Source organism: Pinus tabuliformis, chromosome 3_2 (assembly GCF_031772625.1).
Source record: "Pinus tabuliformis cultivar Carrire ecotype Pingquan chromosome 3_2, CPIR1, whole genome shotgun sequence".
Taxonomy (NCBI): domain Eukaryota; kingdom Viridiplantae; phylum Streptophyta; class Pinopsida; order Pinales; family Pinaceae; genus Pinus; species Pinus tabuliformis.
Window position 1 is genome coordinate 1,080,580,847 of NC_142302.1, and position 18,353 is coordinate 1,080,599,199.

An 18,353-nucleotide genomic window follows, 5' to 3' on the forward strand; every position below is an offset into this window, starting at 1 on the left:
TAAATTAATGATCAAGTCACCGGATGAACAATTGCTAGAAGCTGCTTTAGGATGCTTCAGTATCCTAGATGAAATGCAACACCTAAAATCTAAGTGAAATGCAGGATTTTGATTGACTTTAAGTTAGATGCCTAACTAGATGAATCCTTTCCCTTAGCTATTTTGAAACTAGTCTCTAGAGTAGGTTGTGGAGAGATGCTCAGAGAAAGATAACAATGGCTATATTAACGATACATCCCTTGGAAATCTAACCACCTGATGCCTCCGACGCTGCAGAGACTATGGCTCTGACGATTGCAAGGTCACTGTGTTAATCAGTAAAGGGGTATAAACTTTGCAAGCTAGATGAGAAAGGTGGTCCTAGAGTCTTTCAAGCAAGCTTATGCTGGGAGGTAAGTTAATTAATGCAAGGCTAATCCTAAGATGCAAATGCAAGATGAGAGATTACTTTTAAGCGAGATTGTTAAATGTCTTGAGTAGTTAGAGACAAAGTACAATGATATTCGATTTCGAACAATGAAATTGAAGTACTTAACAATATTCAATGACAATCTTCACCAAAAGAGAGTGCTCAATGATCCAAATAGATGGCGCTAAAAGTTTGCAAGATCAAGATAGACAATTGCTCATGAAATAACCATAAACACAATGCTCCTTTCAACAATGCCAATTAGATAATGATCTTTAAACACATGTAGCAAATTCTTAAGGCCACTTTAGATTACAACAATAGAATGCCAATGTGTCAATTAGAGATGAAAAGAGCCAATCTCAAAATTACAATTATGTTTGTCAATTAAGTTTTTTATGAGTGACTTGATGAACAAGAATATTAACTTAGATATGAAGCTCACTTGCAGGACAGAATATTAGTTACACTTGTCATAAAAGAAGTTTCCACAAGAAATGCTATGATCACAAGAAACAGTGTAACCAATTATCCAATTCTTTAGCAATGTGATAACAGTGACAAGTAAGAATATTTCAATAACACAATAATGCTAGCTATCAATGAGAGAAATAGAGCATTTATCAACAATATTATTTCTTAGAGCAATTAGCCAATCTTAGCAGTTCGATTAGCCTTTTAGGAGCACTTAATGTTCTCAATTAGATTTGCCAATCATGAAATGCTTATGCAAGAACTCAATGTATGCAACATGCAAATGGATGCAAGAGATGCAAGATGGGGCAACCAAGAAGCCAATGATTGCGGCAGTAAGAAAAAGACCAAATTTCACTAGACAACACTTGCTAAAGATGCACAAGATGTAACGAGTGAATGGCAAGTTAAAAAATATGACTGTCAACAACTTTTGACACTACTGCTATGCTTATATTAAACCTTATGCAGTATATATCAGACCTCTAATTATTATGATAATCTTCAAGAAATTGCAAAATATGCGAAGAAATGCCCAACCAATGCCAAATATTTACCAATGATAAATATGCTTATTATGCCAATGTTATGTTATTTTACCACTGTTGTAGGTGATTTTATATCACTGTAGCAAACATATCAGATCTGTAATATATTGAGAGTCCACAAAACTTCACTCATATGTAATCAATTCAACCACAAGATTAATTCTTAATGCCTTAGACGAACAATTAGTGAATTTAGAATTATTTTAGATGTGTTTATGCCTTGAATATACTGCTGTCATAAAATGCTTCAGAATTATAAATGATGACAATGATGACAAAGAGGGATTAGAGGAAAAACCAAGAGGCCTAATGGCCTTGTAGATGACTAGTTTGGCTTCCAATGAACTTGATCTCCTGCAACCACCAGGTTAGCTCCAAAATTGCTGCAAAACCAAACGTTAGAGACAAAATGCTAATGCAAACCAACTCAAGGACCGAAGAATGACTGAATGAGGACTAGAAGGGATAGGCTAGGGATAGAAGAAGGCCAATGATGGGGCTAGAAGAGTCAAGGAAGGGCAATGATAGGGGAAACAAGCCCAATAGGGCTGCCGTCCAAGGGAAGAGAGGCCCAAGAGGGGGGGCCGAGAGGGTGAGAGGCCCCTCTAGGGCCACGACAATGCCAAAACTGCACTACGGTTCAAGGAAAAGCCCCTTAAGGGCTATGACAAAGGGGAAGGGAAGCCCTTGAGGGCTGTGGCCAAGGAGAAAATGGGGCATCGACTCAAGGAAAAGAGCCTCTAAGGCTCACGACAAGCCTGAAAAGGGCTAGTGGCTCACTAAGAGGAGGAGAAAAGGCCACGAAAACCCGTATGATCTGCCATGGAAATGGACAAGATCTGTATCAGGCCCGTTTCAGAATTTTTGGAAATGCGTTTTTTTGGGAGAGCTGGATATAATGCTGTTTCTCGAAAATTTTGAAGTGTTTTGAAAATTTCAGATCCGTATCCGAAAATCGTGGTATGGAACATAATTTTCTGGAAACGGATTGTGTTAGCCAATCCTTCAAGTGGGAAACAGGTCATGAATTTGGTGTCGGGAACGCGCTTTTCATCGATGGAATTAATGTGCTATCAAAACAAAAACGACTTGCTCTTTGCCGGTGGAATTAACGTTGTCAAAACAAAAAACCTAAATGCGTTTTAACTTTTAAGTTCAGTGACTTTTAACTTTTAACCATTCGAGTCGCCGTTAAGGTAAAACATGAAAGTTGAAAGTTGAAACGTGAGCGTAGTGGAGCCTGGTTTGTTGGATACTGAACAATCGACTCGAGGGAGAGCGTTACCGTGAAGTTGGAGCCCGCAGCTCGTAGTCTGGACAATCGATAGGGTTAGTGAACTTATAACTTGTTTCCATTGTCCAAAAATTCTTATTAGAATTTCGTTATTAAATTTTAATGCCTCGACCCTCTTTGACTCCCTACAGACTCAATCTCACATTGCACAGTTTGTCATCCTTATTAGTTTGTGACAGTAAATACTAAGTAATGCATAAATCAAGCAAGGAAGGAACGCTGTGAACACCAAATGTCACCTTTCCTCTCACGCCTTCCGCCATGATACCTTATACGTCGCAGTGTTGGACTTTTTGTTTACATTTGGCTAGAAAAAATACAACGAAGGGTGAGTTCATTTGAATCTGGAATATCATGTTTGCAGAAACAAAATATTTGCAAATAATGCTCATCGATTCACTAGTATCTGCAACTTTATAACTTGAGCATTATAGTTTTAGAGTGGCCGTAAATGCCTTTAACTAATTACAATTTGGAGAGATTGAATGTTAAAAGACTAAATCACTTTGCGTTAGCCCCATTACAACTTGTTACAAACATGGATGAAATGTTAGGGGGTTAAAGATAACATCTATGCTGAATACATGATATTTATATAATACAAAAATTGTCAGTTAGCTCTAGGAGGTGTACATTGTCAAAACCGAGTAGGTATCCTACCACAAGAAGAATATCATCACCAAAGTAAATTAAATCTGGGTTTAAAATGCCAATTGTACTATTTAACATAAAAAAGTGGAAGATAAAAATGAGCATCTGAAGAGAACAAATATTCACAAATTGAGTAAGACAGAAAGATGGACAAATGTGTCATCAGAGTATTTGTTGAATTGGAAATCAAAGCAAAATAGATAGCAAAGATCATGCGTCACTAGAGTTTATAACACCAATGGTCTATAAGCCTAAGAAAAACTAGAAACAATCATAAATTTCAAAAGCATACATAAATTGAAAATAAACTCACTAGTCTTGTTATTGATGTTCAAGATGCTAGGTCAGCTGTTTTTACTTCCAGGCCTGCACAAGTGAATTCACATCACTTATGTTGTGGTTGGAAGAGGTAAGGAACAATCTTGAGTGAAAATTGGTAAAGTAATTCCCCTGCACCCAAGATAACTTAATCTGAAGAAGATCCAAGGGAAAGGACTTTACCTTTCAATTGGATCATTGACCAACAATTTATTTGATTTTCATATGGCAATGTATGATAACTTGCCATGCAGGAAGCAGACTATTGATAATTTGATTCCATAATAATGGAAAAAATGCCTGTGCACATTGTCTAGAATAGAATCAGGGAGGTGTGCCCTTCATGCTTCAGTTCAATGAGCCATGCATCTAAGAATTTAATTGTTCTTTGTTGAGATTGCATTGTGACCCATCAATTTTATTTTGCAGATTAAAATTTAATTTACATCATCATTCATGGCAACTTCAAGTTCAACCATTCGTGAGGCAGAGACAGTGGAACATGAAATTGAATCTGCCCCTAAAGTTGATCCAAAGTCACCACTTTGGAAATATGTAACTATTGTTGGGAAGATCTGAAGAGGGGGATCATTGGCATGGGTTTGCAGTGAGTGTTAAAAGGAGTATAAGGGATCATACACCCGGGTTAAAGCACATTTACTTGGGTTAAAAGGCAGTGGGATTCGAATATGCAATGGCCCACCTAAAGAGAATGGGATAGATGGAAATGGTTTAAGCAAGGCAAAACTTGCAAAATATCAGAAAGAACAAGACGAGGCAGATGATAAAGCAAATGAGGCAAATCCTGCCTCTCAATTAAGACACCCAACAAGGTTGGGAGCATCTTCATCAAAACCTCCACTTTATTCTCATTGAATTGTTTGTTCAAAGCGGTCTAATTTGGAACCGCTTGAAAGGAGTTTTAATAATGATGCTGAAAAGACGAAATTGCAGCTATAGGTCAATGCATTTATGCAAATGGCCTTCCCTTTTAACCTTGTGCGATCTCCTTACTGGACAAATATGATAAAAGCAGTGAATGAAGCCCAAGAGGGTTCAAGAGCCCTGAATATGAGAAGGTACGCATCACAATGTTGAGTGCTGAGTTAGATTTGGAGGCTAAATTAAGCCCCATTCGTAATTCATGGCGCATTTCAGGGGTGTCCATCATTTTTGATGGATGGAAAGATCAAAGAAATAGGCCTTTGATCAATGTGATTGCTCAGAGCCCAAAGGGGGCAATGTTTTTGAAGGTAGTGGATTGTGAGGGGCAGATGAAAGATTCTCAATTCATTGCTGACATCTTGATTGAAGCAATTGAATTGGTGGGGCCAGAAAATGTTGTCCAGGTAATAACTGACAATGCAACGGTGTGTAGAGCAGCAGGCCTAATTATTGAAGGCAAATATCAACACATCTTTTGGACCCCTTGTGCTGTACATTCATTGAACCTCATGTTGAGCAAGATGGGGAAGCAAATTGAGTGGATTCGAGTTATTTTTTAAGAGGCAAAAGAAATTCAAGCCTTTATCACAAACCACCACATGTCCCAAGGCATCTACAGGGAATTTGCGAAGTTGGAGCTCCTTAAGGTACCTAAATTTTAAAGTTTATTTCATAAATTCTAATTTCTATGACTCTAAATTCAAATATGTAAATTGGATTCTCAAATGTCATGATTCATGAATCATAATAGTTATTCAATCAAATTATGATTTTTAATTTGTTGAAATTTGAAACATTAGCAATTTGGCACGTGCAGGTTGTCGAGACTCGATTTGCTTCTCACATCATAGTCTTAACAAGGCTTATGCAGGTGAAAGATGCATTACAATCAATGGTATGCAGTTCTTTTGGAATCAATGGAGCCAATCCCAATCTGATAGAGCACAACTGGTGAAAAAGTTGGTTGTTGATGATGAATGGTGGGATAAGGTGGAGTACCTCTTGGCATTTACCAAGCCAATTGTGGATTTGATCCGTATGTTTGACACAAATATGCCTAATTTGGGAGAGGTGTATGAGGGCATTGATTCCATGATAGAGAAGATAAGGGTGGTTATAAATGCCAAGGAAAATGACCCAGATGAATTCTTTTACAGAGAAGTAAAAGATATATTGACCGAAAGGTGGAACAAGATGACCACCCCATTGCACCTTTTGACTTATGCAGTGAATCCAAAATATTATGCTGCAAAGTTGCCAAGTGATCCAGAAAGAACCGATTTAAAAAGGTTTTTAGAACGCTTTTTGTAGATCCTGAAATTGGGTTTCGGATTCATTCAGAGTTTGCTCATTTTGTGGGATCAGAGGGTTGGGGTTCTAATATTGATTGTATGTGGGACAAGACCAGATTAAGTCCAATTGATTGGTGGAACTACTATGGTGGGGAACTTCCACATCCAAAAATTGGCCATTAGGATCTTGTCATAGGTTGCTAGTTCCTCTTCAGCAGAAAGGAACTGGAGTACATATGGCTTCATCGATTTGGTGAAGCGAAATAGATTGGGCTCTAAGAAGGTTGAGGAACTAGTGTATGTTCATTCAAACCTTCACCTTCTTTCGCACAAGAGAGACGAATACAAATTTGGGGCCACCAAATTATGGGACATTGTTAATTTTAGGTATGTTCTATGCTTAGAGCAATTTATTTCAATTTTCACAGTTAGCTCCATATCTTTTCCAGATTAGCAATCACATCAGCATTAAAGTAAACTGCAGATAGAACATAAACATAAATCGCAGAAGACAAGCCAAGACAAGAGAACACAAGATGTGGCGCTAGCCAGGGACAAACCCCAATGTGGGGAAAACCTTGATCAATTCTTGTTATATGTTCTTCAATAGTTCAGCAGAGAGAGAGAGATAGTACGTTTACAACAGAAGTCAACACTTTGACTTATCTAGATAAGAGAATAGATCATCTCTAAGAAGATGATACATGAGGTTGGTTGAAGACATGCTGCTTCAACTAATTCTCCAAGGTGACTCCACCTATCGTTGTGCTGCATTTCGTCATCATGCTGCACCTCACTGCGCTGCACCCATCATCACTATGATGCATCTCATCACGCTTCATTAATCTTGACTATACCCATCATTGTACTCCATTATGTGCCATTGCTGCACCATGTTGCCATCTTGACCTATGTGTTGGTTGCACTTTGCTTGCTTGTTGCCCCTAGCATGCTTGTTGTCCTTAGCATGCTAGTTGTCCCTTACATACTAGCTGTAACATTGCATGCTTGGTGTACTTGCTGCTAAGTACCATACAATTGTCACAATGTTAGTTAGCTGTCCCTTGCATGTTGCTCTCTTTCGGAGGCAAATGCTCCGACTGTTTCGGCAGTTCTCGACAGTTCTGGCAGTGCCGGCTATTCCCGACAGTTTCAGTTGTTCCCGACAGTTCCCGGCATTCCCAACAATTTCGGCTTTTTGGGCAGTTCCGACATTTCCGGGTTTCCTGGGTTTTCTGGCAGTTCCGGCTTTTCCTGTAGTTTGGGCTTTTCTGGCAGTTCTAGCTTTTCCAACTTTTTTGGCATTTCCGGCATTTCCGGCTTTTCCGACAGTTTCGGCTTTTCCAACAGTTCCTACTTTTTCGCCATTTCCGGCATTTCCGGGTTTTTTGGCATTTTTGACTTTTCGGCTTTTCTGGCAGTTTCGACATTTCCAGAATTTCTGACTTTTCCTACAGTTCCGGCTTTTCCTGCAATTCAGGGTTTTCCAGCTTTTCCTGCATTTCCAGCTTTTCCGGCAGTTCCGGCTTTTTCGGCTTTCTGCCCTTCTGGATTAGGGCAACGTTATTCCTTAGGATCTCCCCTCCTACTAAAACCCAAAGACAAGTAGAGAGAGGAAGAGATCCCAAGTGTGTTGAAATGACTTGACGGCCACCTCTATTTATACTAAAACGTTGAGCACAAGTGGGGTTTATTTGGTCGCTGGCCGACCTTGACGAATTGTCCCATAACACAAATAAATTCATATCTCCATGAATACTTATCGGAATCAGATGATCTTTAGATCAATCCTACACCTCTCGATGAGAGGGATCCAAGAAAAATATCAACTTCCATTAATAAGATGACCCACATGGAGTTAGGCCCTAGTTGCCAATTTTAACAGACATGGAACCAGAGCTGCTTGACTTGGATATGACATTGAATGCCATGTCTCATATGACTCTATTCGATGCAGAGTCACTAATAGGTAGATTTTCAAGTGGACATGACAACAATGTTCCCACTTTTGGAGAGGATGTGGAACTTTTTAGTGACAGGTTCGATGACATATTTGATGATATTAAATGTAATTTATGATAGTGTTTAAACTTTTAAACTTTTGAACAACCATATGAATTATGAATAATGATAGCAGACTGCCAGTCATAGTTCATTTTGTACTTTGTACTATGTAGTATGCATTATTAATTTTGGTGATGATGTTGTAACTTATCATGTTGATGTTTGAAATTTGAAACAAAAACTTGATGATATGTTGAATCATGAATGTTATAATAATCATTAATGATGATGACAATGTTTATGCTGAATTGATGACGATGATAGATGATAATTGATTATGTATTTTTAGATATAATCTAGATTCTAAAATATAAATGGTAATATGAAATTTTTATTTTGTTTATAAATATATATATATATGTGTGTGTGTCGTTTCTTGCTATATCATATCCAGATTTTTTGAAAATTTGTCGTATCTATTTCAAACCCCGTATCCGTATCCGTTTCAGTGCAACTTAGGCCAGAACCCTTTTGCAAAATAGTTCACTGGAATGAAAGCTTAGAACCCAAACAAGGTCGGTTCTTCCCCACAGTGTGCGAATTTGGAGCTTGAGGGGCTAGCGTACTTGTAAATCTCTATAAATTCTCAAGATAAAATGTTAATTCATATAGTGAATTAGATCACCTAAGATAACTCGTACCAATAGAATGTTCTTATCACTGACAAATGAATAACAATTAAAATGATTTAGCACAATATAGGATAAACGCATAGCTAACACATACCACAGATCAACAGATAGAAGAACACCATGAACTAAACCCCAAAGTCTTTCTATTATGATAAAAAATGTTCCCTACAGAGCAATAGCTCGGTACCTGCATTACAAAATTACTTCATCCAAAGATGGGAAATAGAACCTAGATAGCTTCTTTATATGGAGAAAACCCCTCCAAGTGGAAAATAATGGCTAGTTGGCTAGTTGGCTTGATCAACGTCAAATTAATTTCGGCTGTCCAAAATTTCGAAGTTCTCTTCAAAACCATTTTTTATTAATCAAAAAATTAATATTTTGGATTAATTTATCCAAAAAATTGACTTTGAGTTAACCACCAAGGTCCAAGGGCTCAAATTTTCTTAAAATATCCATTTTTCCCTTGGTGGAGGACCTCGAAAAATTGACTTCTTTTTGACCTACAATTTTTTGCTTATTTTCCTCTTAGAGAGAAATTAATTTCTCTATAATTATTTTTTGATTCAAATTTAATTAAATTTTCTGGTTTAGAATTTTTATTTAATTTTGCCAGAAAAATTAATTAATTGACTTTAGAGGGGATGTTTTTTATTGCGAGGGACTATGCACTAAAATATTTTTACATGAAAATATTACAATTGATTCAACCCTTAGAAGGGGAAACACACATTTAGACCAAACCCTTAAGACATTACCCAATTCTGCGATACTATATGATCTAGTATGAAACCAAGTGTGTTCATAATAAAATAATTTAGCCATGGTGTATGATTGCGAGAGACCATGCACTAAAATTATTCCTAAACACATTTTTACATCAGAGTCGATAAACAATAGGACTCACCTAAGACCTTGTCAACAAATTCCACCCTAGCTTTGGGGTTTAGGTTGGAAGAAAAACTTTGCTAATTATGCGTTTTTTACAAACACACATAATTTAGGGAGGTTAAATAACTTCCTAGGATGAAATCCTTTGCCAAAATCAGAGGTTTACCCAGGTGCTGTTACATAATTAAATGGTCATACTAGCATCATTTACAATAGACCTTGTAGAAATTGGGTTTACGATGATAACTTCATGCTGGCAGATGACTTTAATCTCGTGAAATTTTTTCTCCACTTCGTTGTACACTGCTTTGTCAGACTATTGAAAAAATTGTGGACAACAAATATCATTTCAGTTTGGGCTCTGTAATGATTTTTATTGGATGAGATGGAAGCAGAGTATATTGCAATTGATTTGGGAAGTTGAGAAGTAGTATGGCTTTTGAGGCTACTTGTAGGATTATTTTGATCATGTACCGGTGGTGATCATGATGATAGGTCAAAGTACATTGAGATCAAGTACCGCTACATTCACGACATAGTGCAGAAGGGAACAATGAGGCTACGGTATATTTGTATTGATGAGCAAATAGCTGATATCCTAATGAAGCCTCTTTCCTACTTGAAGTTTGTGTGCTTTAGAGACAAGCCGAGACTTGTTGATACCTCTCTTAGTGAGAGGGAGTGATGGTGATGTGATAGAGGACAATCATTCTTCATAGGTCAAGTGTGTTGACTCAGATTAGGAAGAATGGTCCTCAAGGCGCAATTACTCGAAAGAGTGGGTGCCTTTCAATGTTTTCGCCGGGTCACTCTATAAGAGTGGATGCCTTTCAACATTAGGCTTGGTTACTTGGTTACTCGTTGGATGAGATGGAAGCAGAGTATATTGCAATTGATTTGGCAAGTTGAGAAGTAGTATGGCTTCTGAGGCTACTTGCAAGATTATCTTGATCATGTATCGGTGGTGATCATGATGACAGGTCAAAGCACATCGAGATCAAGTACCGCTACATTCACAACGTAGTGCAGAAGGGAACAATGAGGCTACGGTATATTCGTATTGATGAGCAAATAGCTGATATCCTAACGAAGCCTCTTTCCTGCTTGAAGTTTGTGTGCTTTAGAGACAAGTTGGGACTTGTTGATGCCTCTCTTAGTGAGAGGGAGTGATGGTGATGTGACAAAGGACAATCATTCTTCATAGCTCAAGTGTGTTGACTCAGATTAGGAAGAATGGTCTTCAAGGCGCAATTACTAGAAAGAGTGGGTGTCTTTTAATGTTTTCGCCTAGTCACTCTATAAGAGTGGATGCCTTTCAACATCAGGCTCGGTTACTCGTTGAGTGAGCCCATATAGCATCATGGCCTAGAGTGAGGCCTGTGGAATATGGCCTGGAGTGAGGCTTGGAATGGGGCCTTTGGAATTGGGACGTAGATGTCCTTTAGGGTTTGATCGTGGTGATGGCAAACCTTGTGGAGTGAGGATATGGATGTCCTCTAGGGTTTGCCAAACCTGTGAAGTTGGAACATGGATGTTGCCTAAGGTTTGACCACCGTAATGGAAAGCCTATTCTAAGTCTGTATACCATGAGGTTGAGGCGTTGACCGAATCACGGTGACTAGTTGATATTGATGATGTACCATAGACTAGGTGTGCTAGCCTAGATGATGGTACCTAGTGTATATTGATGATGTACCATAGGTTATGTGTGCTAACCTAGATGATGGTACTTAGTGGATATTGATGATGTACCATAGGTTAGGTGTGCTAACCTGGATAATGCTATTGAGTGGATGCTATGATTTTTATAGGTCAAGAGTGTTGACTTGGATAATTAGATGATGTTGATGTTGATGCTGATGATGAATTGTTATAACCCTTTTTCTTAGAGAAATTTGTCAACATGAGAATATCTAGATAGTCATTATGAATGCCTCCCTAGCTAAGAGGGAGTGTTGACGTTTGTAGCTATGGTTGGTCTTCATAACTAATTTTAGCCCTTGAAATGTATGTAATGATAAATGTCAATCATGTTCTTCATGTTGGCTCCAAAAAGAAATTTTTTGAATTTGTTAAAACAAAATTTTTGGGCTCCAATTGTAAAGTCGGCCCTCCATAAGTTCAGGTCGGCCTGCCCCTTTGGTCACACTCATTTGGCCTCACAAGTATTATGTATATACGGGAAAGAATAAACAGTGATGGGGTGTACTATTAAGTCACTCTGTGATGTGAAGGTCACTGGTTCAAAACTCTGTGGGAATTACTTTGGTCCCATAGACTTTTTTAAGTCTCGTGGATATTAAAATATCATTCTTTCATTCATACTTCATTTTGGCCTCCTCCAAGGCAAGCAACTCTGCTTTTGTGAGGCAAGCAAAGAAGTATTTCTGAGACAAACGAAGAGGTCTTTTCTAAGGCAAGTGAAGAGGTCAGTTCGTTGATCCTCTGTTGAAGACATTTCTTCTGTTCATGTGAGCTCTGAGGCAGACCAGATCTGAGGCAGAACAAATCCTTTTATCTGAAGAGAAAACTGAACTCTGAAGAAGGTCAATTCCTGGGCAGAAGGCCGAAAGTATGAGCTGAACAAATCTCTCGCTAGAAGACGAAAATCTGATCAGACTGACCTCAATGTTGAAGGGCTACTTGTTACTGTAAGTGGTTTGACCTGTGCGACCAAAGTTTATGCTACCAGTCAGTTTGACTTCACGACTTGATGTATCTTTGTTGAACTTAATAATTTCTCTAAGAAGAAGGGTTGCTGGGTTTATCCCCATGTGGGTTTTCCTAGGGTAGAATATTGTGTTTTTGTGTGGCTGTCTCTTTATGATTCTACTGGAATTTTGTTTTTACTGTTGAGATTCTCTGTGCAATTACTTTATGATGAATAATAAATGCAAGAAAAGATTAACCTAAGATAAGTTCATAAGAAGTAATTCTCTGTTGAGAGATCCTTTGAAAATGAACAAAGACTGCTATATATACACACATGCATGCACACATACACATATAGGGGATGCACACTTACACCTAGGTTTCTAAAGTGATACACCTATACCTGCACACATGCATCCCGGCTACTTAATTTCTGAGAGACTTATTCTTGGTTTTTAAAAACTGCTTTCCAACTATCTCTTATGAATACATGGGAATAATAGAAAGTTCATTATGAATTATTAGCACCACAGCATAGGACAATATTTGGGATAGTTAAGTTATAACCTGAGTAACTAGGACTAACAATATGAACTTATCATTACACCAGCATAGATCCATCTTAAGTATGGATCTAACATGAGCCTAGAGGGATAAAATTTCTTCACATGCAAACTTTTTTAGAGTGCAAAATAGAATGTGTTATTTTTCATTGTTTAAATTGTATTTTTTGCATGCTAAATAGAGTATATATAGGACCAAATATAAAATTTAACCATATTTTTTTTTTTTGTTCTTAATTTGTTTCTTAGTTGTTTTTCTATATATAAATATATATGAAGTTGATATCAACATAAATTAGTTACCATAGATCTTCAAAAAGTTTATTTTGTTGAAATATTTTTGAAAAGTATAAGATTAAACGTCTGATTCACACATTTTTTTACTTATTATTGTACAACATATTCATTTTTTAATTATAGATCACAGATGCCTGAACTCAGAAATTATTTTTCTATTTAGAATATAATTTTTAATTCTAATTTTTATTTTAAAGGGGCACGGATGGACGGACAAACTTACACATCCCCTCATACTGGGCTGTAGAATGAGCCTCTCGGCTCAATAATTCCTGGTCATAATATTAATTATTATAAAATTGTTTTTTCGAATTAGGATCTACTTGTGTGATAATATACTTCTATTTTTTGTAAGCTAATTCTATTGATTAATCAACCAAGTTACATAACAGAAATGCAACAGTGAGCCTCTGGTCTGCGACTTGGGAAACCAGACCGGTGGCAATGTAGCAAACTTTGTACAATAAGAGACTTAGAACGGGGTATTAGACTGTAGATGCCTATATGCTTACGTAAAAAACAGAGATTTTCCTATCATGCTAGCATAATGAAGCCAACAAAAAGAAGATATCTTTTGTAGAAAAATAAACCAGTGAGGCCTAAATGTCAGAAACATCATGAAAAACTAAGTAGACACATAGGCTTCCACCTCTGTGTAATAATATACTTCATCTGTGCGAATTACTTGTAATATCTGGAATGTATTTGAAGTATATCTCTAATCTTCAATGATTTGCTTTTAAAGCTGGACTAAAGTTTCTCCTGTTTCTGGGGATTTGTTATGTTGTTTGGAACTACGAATCTTTTTGAATTTTATTTTGTACTTCTTGCTTATAATATAAATTATTATAATTCTTGCTCATTAATATAAAGTATTACAAAATTGATTTTTGTAATCAGGATCTACTTGGGTAATAATATATTCTATCTGTGCTAATCATTTGTAATGTCTAGAATGTAATTGAAGCATATGTTTAATCTTCAAGGATTTGTCTTTAAAGCTGGACTAATGTTTGTCCTGTTTATGTGCATGATTATATCGTTTGAAAGTTGAATCTTTTTGGATTTTATTTTGTACCGAGTCTTTTAATGCTATAACAGCATATGGAGATACATTCTTAGTCTTCAAGATTATAGGAAGATAAATTCTTAAAGAGTCTCCAAGCTGGACTAAAGTTTCTCCTGCTTCTCTGCATGGTTATATTGTTTGAAACTATGAATCTTTTTGAATTGTAGTTTGTACTTGGTCTTTTAATGCTATCACAACATAGGAAGATACATTCTCAAGTCTTTAAGATTCATTGTTTTAAAATTTCATTTTAACATTTATTTCCGTCCCAATTCTGCTGCCTAATTTGCTGGGTACATCACTTCTTGTTCTTCTCAGAATGACTGAGTTTGACTTTTCTGCCATAGTTAGCAGTACAACATTATTCCTGTTTTGGCATAGAGATTTACCTAGTTCATTGATTTTATGGTCTCTCAAGATTGGATATGATATTGTATAGTTTGCGTTCAGGTAATAACGAGAACTAGTGGGTGTTGAGTTGTTGACTCATATTGCTCTTTGGTATTGTGATTCTTGCAGTAAAAAGGTACTAGTCACTCTTGCTCAAAGATGAAGGAAGAAAAGCAAGAGGGTGGACTTGATTCAACAGATCTGCCACAGAAGGTTGAGCATTTTGCTTTGCCAGAAAGCAAGCCTGTTATGCCAGCACGACTGGATGGCAAGAGGAAGCCCAAAGCCAAGAAAACAGATTCCTTATCTGAGGACAATTGTTTCATTGGTCAGTCAATTTGTGGTGTGGTAGATGGGTCATTTGATGCAGGTTATATGCTCACAGTAAGAGTTGGAGACACCGACACAATATTGCGGGGCATTGTGTTTGAACCGGGGCTATCTGTGCCCATTTCAGAGGCAAATGACATTGCACCAAATGTGAAGCTAATAAAGAGAGATGAAAGCATTCCTTTTCCCGAAGCTCCAAACACTTCAAACTCTTTGCCTGTCAGGCAACAGAGCCATGTTCCAATGTTGCCATCTCCAGTTCCACATGCTATACAGACATCATCTTTTAGAGTGCAAAAACAGATTGGCTCTGGCCCAATAGATATGGAATGCTGTCAACCACATTCAAGCCCATCCAAATCTACCTCTATTTCTGAGGCTGTTTCAAGGTTGCCATCACCAAAGCCTACATCAAATGCTCCAGCAACATCATCAGTTGATGTACAAAATCAGATGGAACCTTCTGAGAGGATTTATTTTGGCCAAAAAGATATGGTTTCCCATCAGGCACTTGCAGTTCCATTCACAACTACCTTTACTTCACAGGCTGTGACGAGATTTCCTTCTTCAGTACCTGTACCAGATGCTCCACGTATGACATCTCTCCATGTACAAAATCAGGTGGGAGTTCCTACTCAAACAGATATGGTGTCCCCTCAGCCAGGTGCAATCCCATCGAAATCTTCCTGCATTTCCCAGTCCCAGTCTGTTCCAGTTCTACTTTTTCCATTACCTGTTTCAAATACTCTAGGAACCTCATCAGTCCATGTACAAAATCAGATGAGATATCCTTATACAACAGTGGGTTCTGGAAAAATAGATATGGCACCTTCCCAGCCAGATGGAGTTCCATTCAAATCAACCATTTCTGAGGCTGTTTCAAGGTTCCAATCTCCAGTGCCTCTACCAGGTACTCTACAAACCTCATCAGTCCATGCACAGAATCAGATGAAACATCCTTATGCAACAGTGGGTTCTGTCAAAACAGAAACAGTATCTCCCCAACAAGATGGAGTTCCATCTAAATCCGCCTCCATTTCTGAGGGTGTTTCAAAGTCGCCATTTCCAGTGCCTCTACCAAATGATCCAGAAACCTCATCAATCCATGTACAAGATCAGAAGAGATATCCTTATGCAGCAGTAAGTTCAGGAAAAACAGATGCATCTCCCCAGCCAGATGGAGTTCCATCCAAATCCACCTCCATTTCTGAGGTCGTCTCAAGGTTGCCATCTCCGGTATCTTTACCGAAAGCTCTAGCTACATTACCTGTTAATGTACAAATGGAGGCAGGATCTTCTTTGGTACCTGGCTCTCCCCAAAAAGATGTGGTCCCTCCTCAGTTAGATGCAAATCCATCGAAATCTGCCTACATTTCACAGGCTTTACCACTGTTACCATCTGTGATGCCTGCTTCAAATAATGTTCTTGCAACCTCAATAGTCCATGCACATAATGAGATGGGATCTCCTGCAACAGGTTGCTCTGGCCAGAAAGATACAGTGCCTGTACCAAATGCTTCAGGTGTGTCATCTGTTCATTTACAAAACCAGACAGGTCTTCCGATGATGGGCTCTTGCCAAATTGATATGGTGGCCCCTATGTCAGATGCAAACACACTGAAATCAGCCTTCATTTCCCTGACCTCACCAATGTTACCATCTTCAATGCCTCCTTCAAATAATGCTCTTGCAACCTCCACTGTCCATGTGCAGAATGAGATGGAACATCCAGCAGCAAGTTGCTCTGCCCAAAATGATATCTTATCTGTAGCAGATGCTCAAGGCACTTCTTCTCTCCATTTAGAAAAACAGACAGAACTGCCTCTGACGCATGGCTCTGGCCAAATCGATATGGTACTCCCTCAGTCAGATCCAATCCCATCCAAATCCACCTCCCTTTTCCAGGCTGTAACGAGATCACTATTTTCAATGGATGCCTCAAATACTCTAGGAATCTCATCTACTCATGTTCAAAATCAGATGGGATCTCCTGCAACAATTGGGTCTGGCCAAACAGATACCATGCCACAACAAGATGCAATCCTGTGCAAATCCACCTCTGTTGTGCAGACTGTTCCTATACTGTCCCCTGCAGTGCCTGATCAAAATGCTTCAGCATCACCATCTTTCTTCGTACAAAACATAAAGCCTCCTGTGAGTATTGTTTCTGGACAAACAGATTTGGTGCCTTCTCAGCCAGATGTAATTCTACCCAAATCCGCCTCTATTTCACAGACTCTTCGTATGTTGTCAGTTCCAGTGTCTGTTCCAAATGCTCCATCATCGTCGTCTGTTTTCATACAGAGCCAGAACCAGATGGAACCTCCTGTGAAGATTGAGTCTGGTGATAAAGATTTGTTGCCTTTTCAGCTGTCTGCATTTTCACCCAAAAGCTCCTCAATTTCACAGAGTCCAGCTACATTCCCTGTTCTGAATGCTCGATTGTCATCATCATCAACATCTATGTTTTTGCAGAAGCAGATGGGACCACCTAGGACAATTGAACCTGGACAAACAGATACGGTGGCAACAAGGCCAGAACAAATTCCGCACATATTTCCCTGTATTTCTCAGTCACTTCCAATGCTGCAAGCATCAATACCTATTACATTTACTGGAGTAACATCATCCAAACCATCTACCAATAGTGGACCGGAACCTGATTCTCGTCCCTCTGACCATGACTTTCATTCAACAGAAGCCACTGAAACAAGGATGGATGTAGATGGAGGGGCATAGGAAAGGTTGTAGTTTGCCTGTTGAAAATTAGGCAGAAAGCTCAATTTATCGAAAATTTTGTCTGTGTAATTATTTTAGCATGAAATGTCTAGGGTGGAGGAATATGATGTACATATTAGGCTTCCTCTTCTTTTATCGGAAGTGAAGAGGGAGCAGCACTAATGCAAGACAGTTTATTTTTCTTGACTAAATATTGGACCATTATCACACTTCTGAAGCAGTGGTATGAATTCGCCCACCCAATCTGGACTGAGCTATGTGTTATAAAATTCAAATTCGTAGCTTAGTATTTTCGCATTATTTTAGCTTAGTGTCTGTGTAATTATTTTAGCATGAAATGTCTAGGGTGAAATTTATTTTTGTTTACTAAATATTGGACTGTTATCACTCTTCTGAAGCAGTGGTATGAATGCGCCCACCCAATCTGGACTGAGCTATTTGTGACGTGTTATAAAATTCAAATTCGTAGCTTAGTATTTTAGCATTATTTTAGCTTAGTGTCTGTAATTATTTTAGCACGAAATGTCTAGGGTGGAGGAATATTATGTACATATTAGGCTTCCTCTTCTTTTATCGTAAGTGAGAAGGGAGCAGCACTAATGCATGCAAGGCAATTTATTATTCCCTTTTTCTTTTGCTCACTTCATTTCGTGCTTCTGATCTCATGGAACCTAATAATTAGGGACCAAAGAATTTCCAATTTTCACTTGGCCCTTAGCACTCGAGGACTCTAAAAATTGAAGTCTTTCGGACTTAGCACTCGAGGACTCGAAAAATTGAAGTCTTTCGGACTTT

At 38.2% G+C, this 18,353-nt stretch overlaps 1 protein-coding gene across 1 annotated transcript in view; it reads left to right on the top strand.

The window, feature by feature from the left end:
- The window catches only part of LOC149184437 (uncharacterized), a 152,315-nt gene extending 134,642 nt beyond the window's left edge, over positions 1-17,673 (top strand). Inside the window, exon 3 of the mRNA XM_089417476.1 lies at positions 14,619-17,673. Within this exon, the coding sequence (XP_089273602.1) occupies positions 14,649-17,558 (2,910 nt within the window). The 5' untranslated portion in view covers positions 14,619-14,648 and the 3' untranslated portion in view covers positions 17,559-17,673. The remainder of the gene's footprint in view (positions 1-14,618) is intronic.
- The last annotated feature ends 680 nt before the right edge of the window (positions 17,674-18,353 follow it).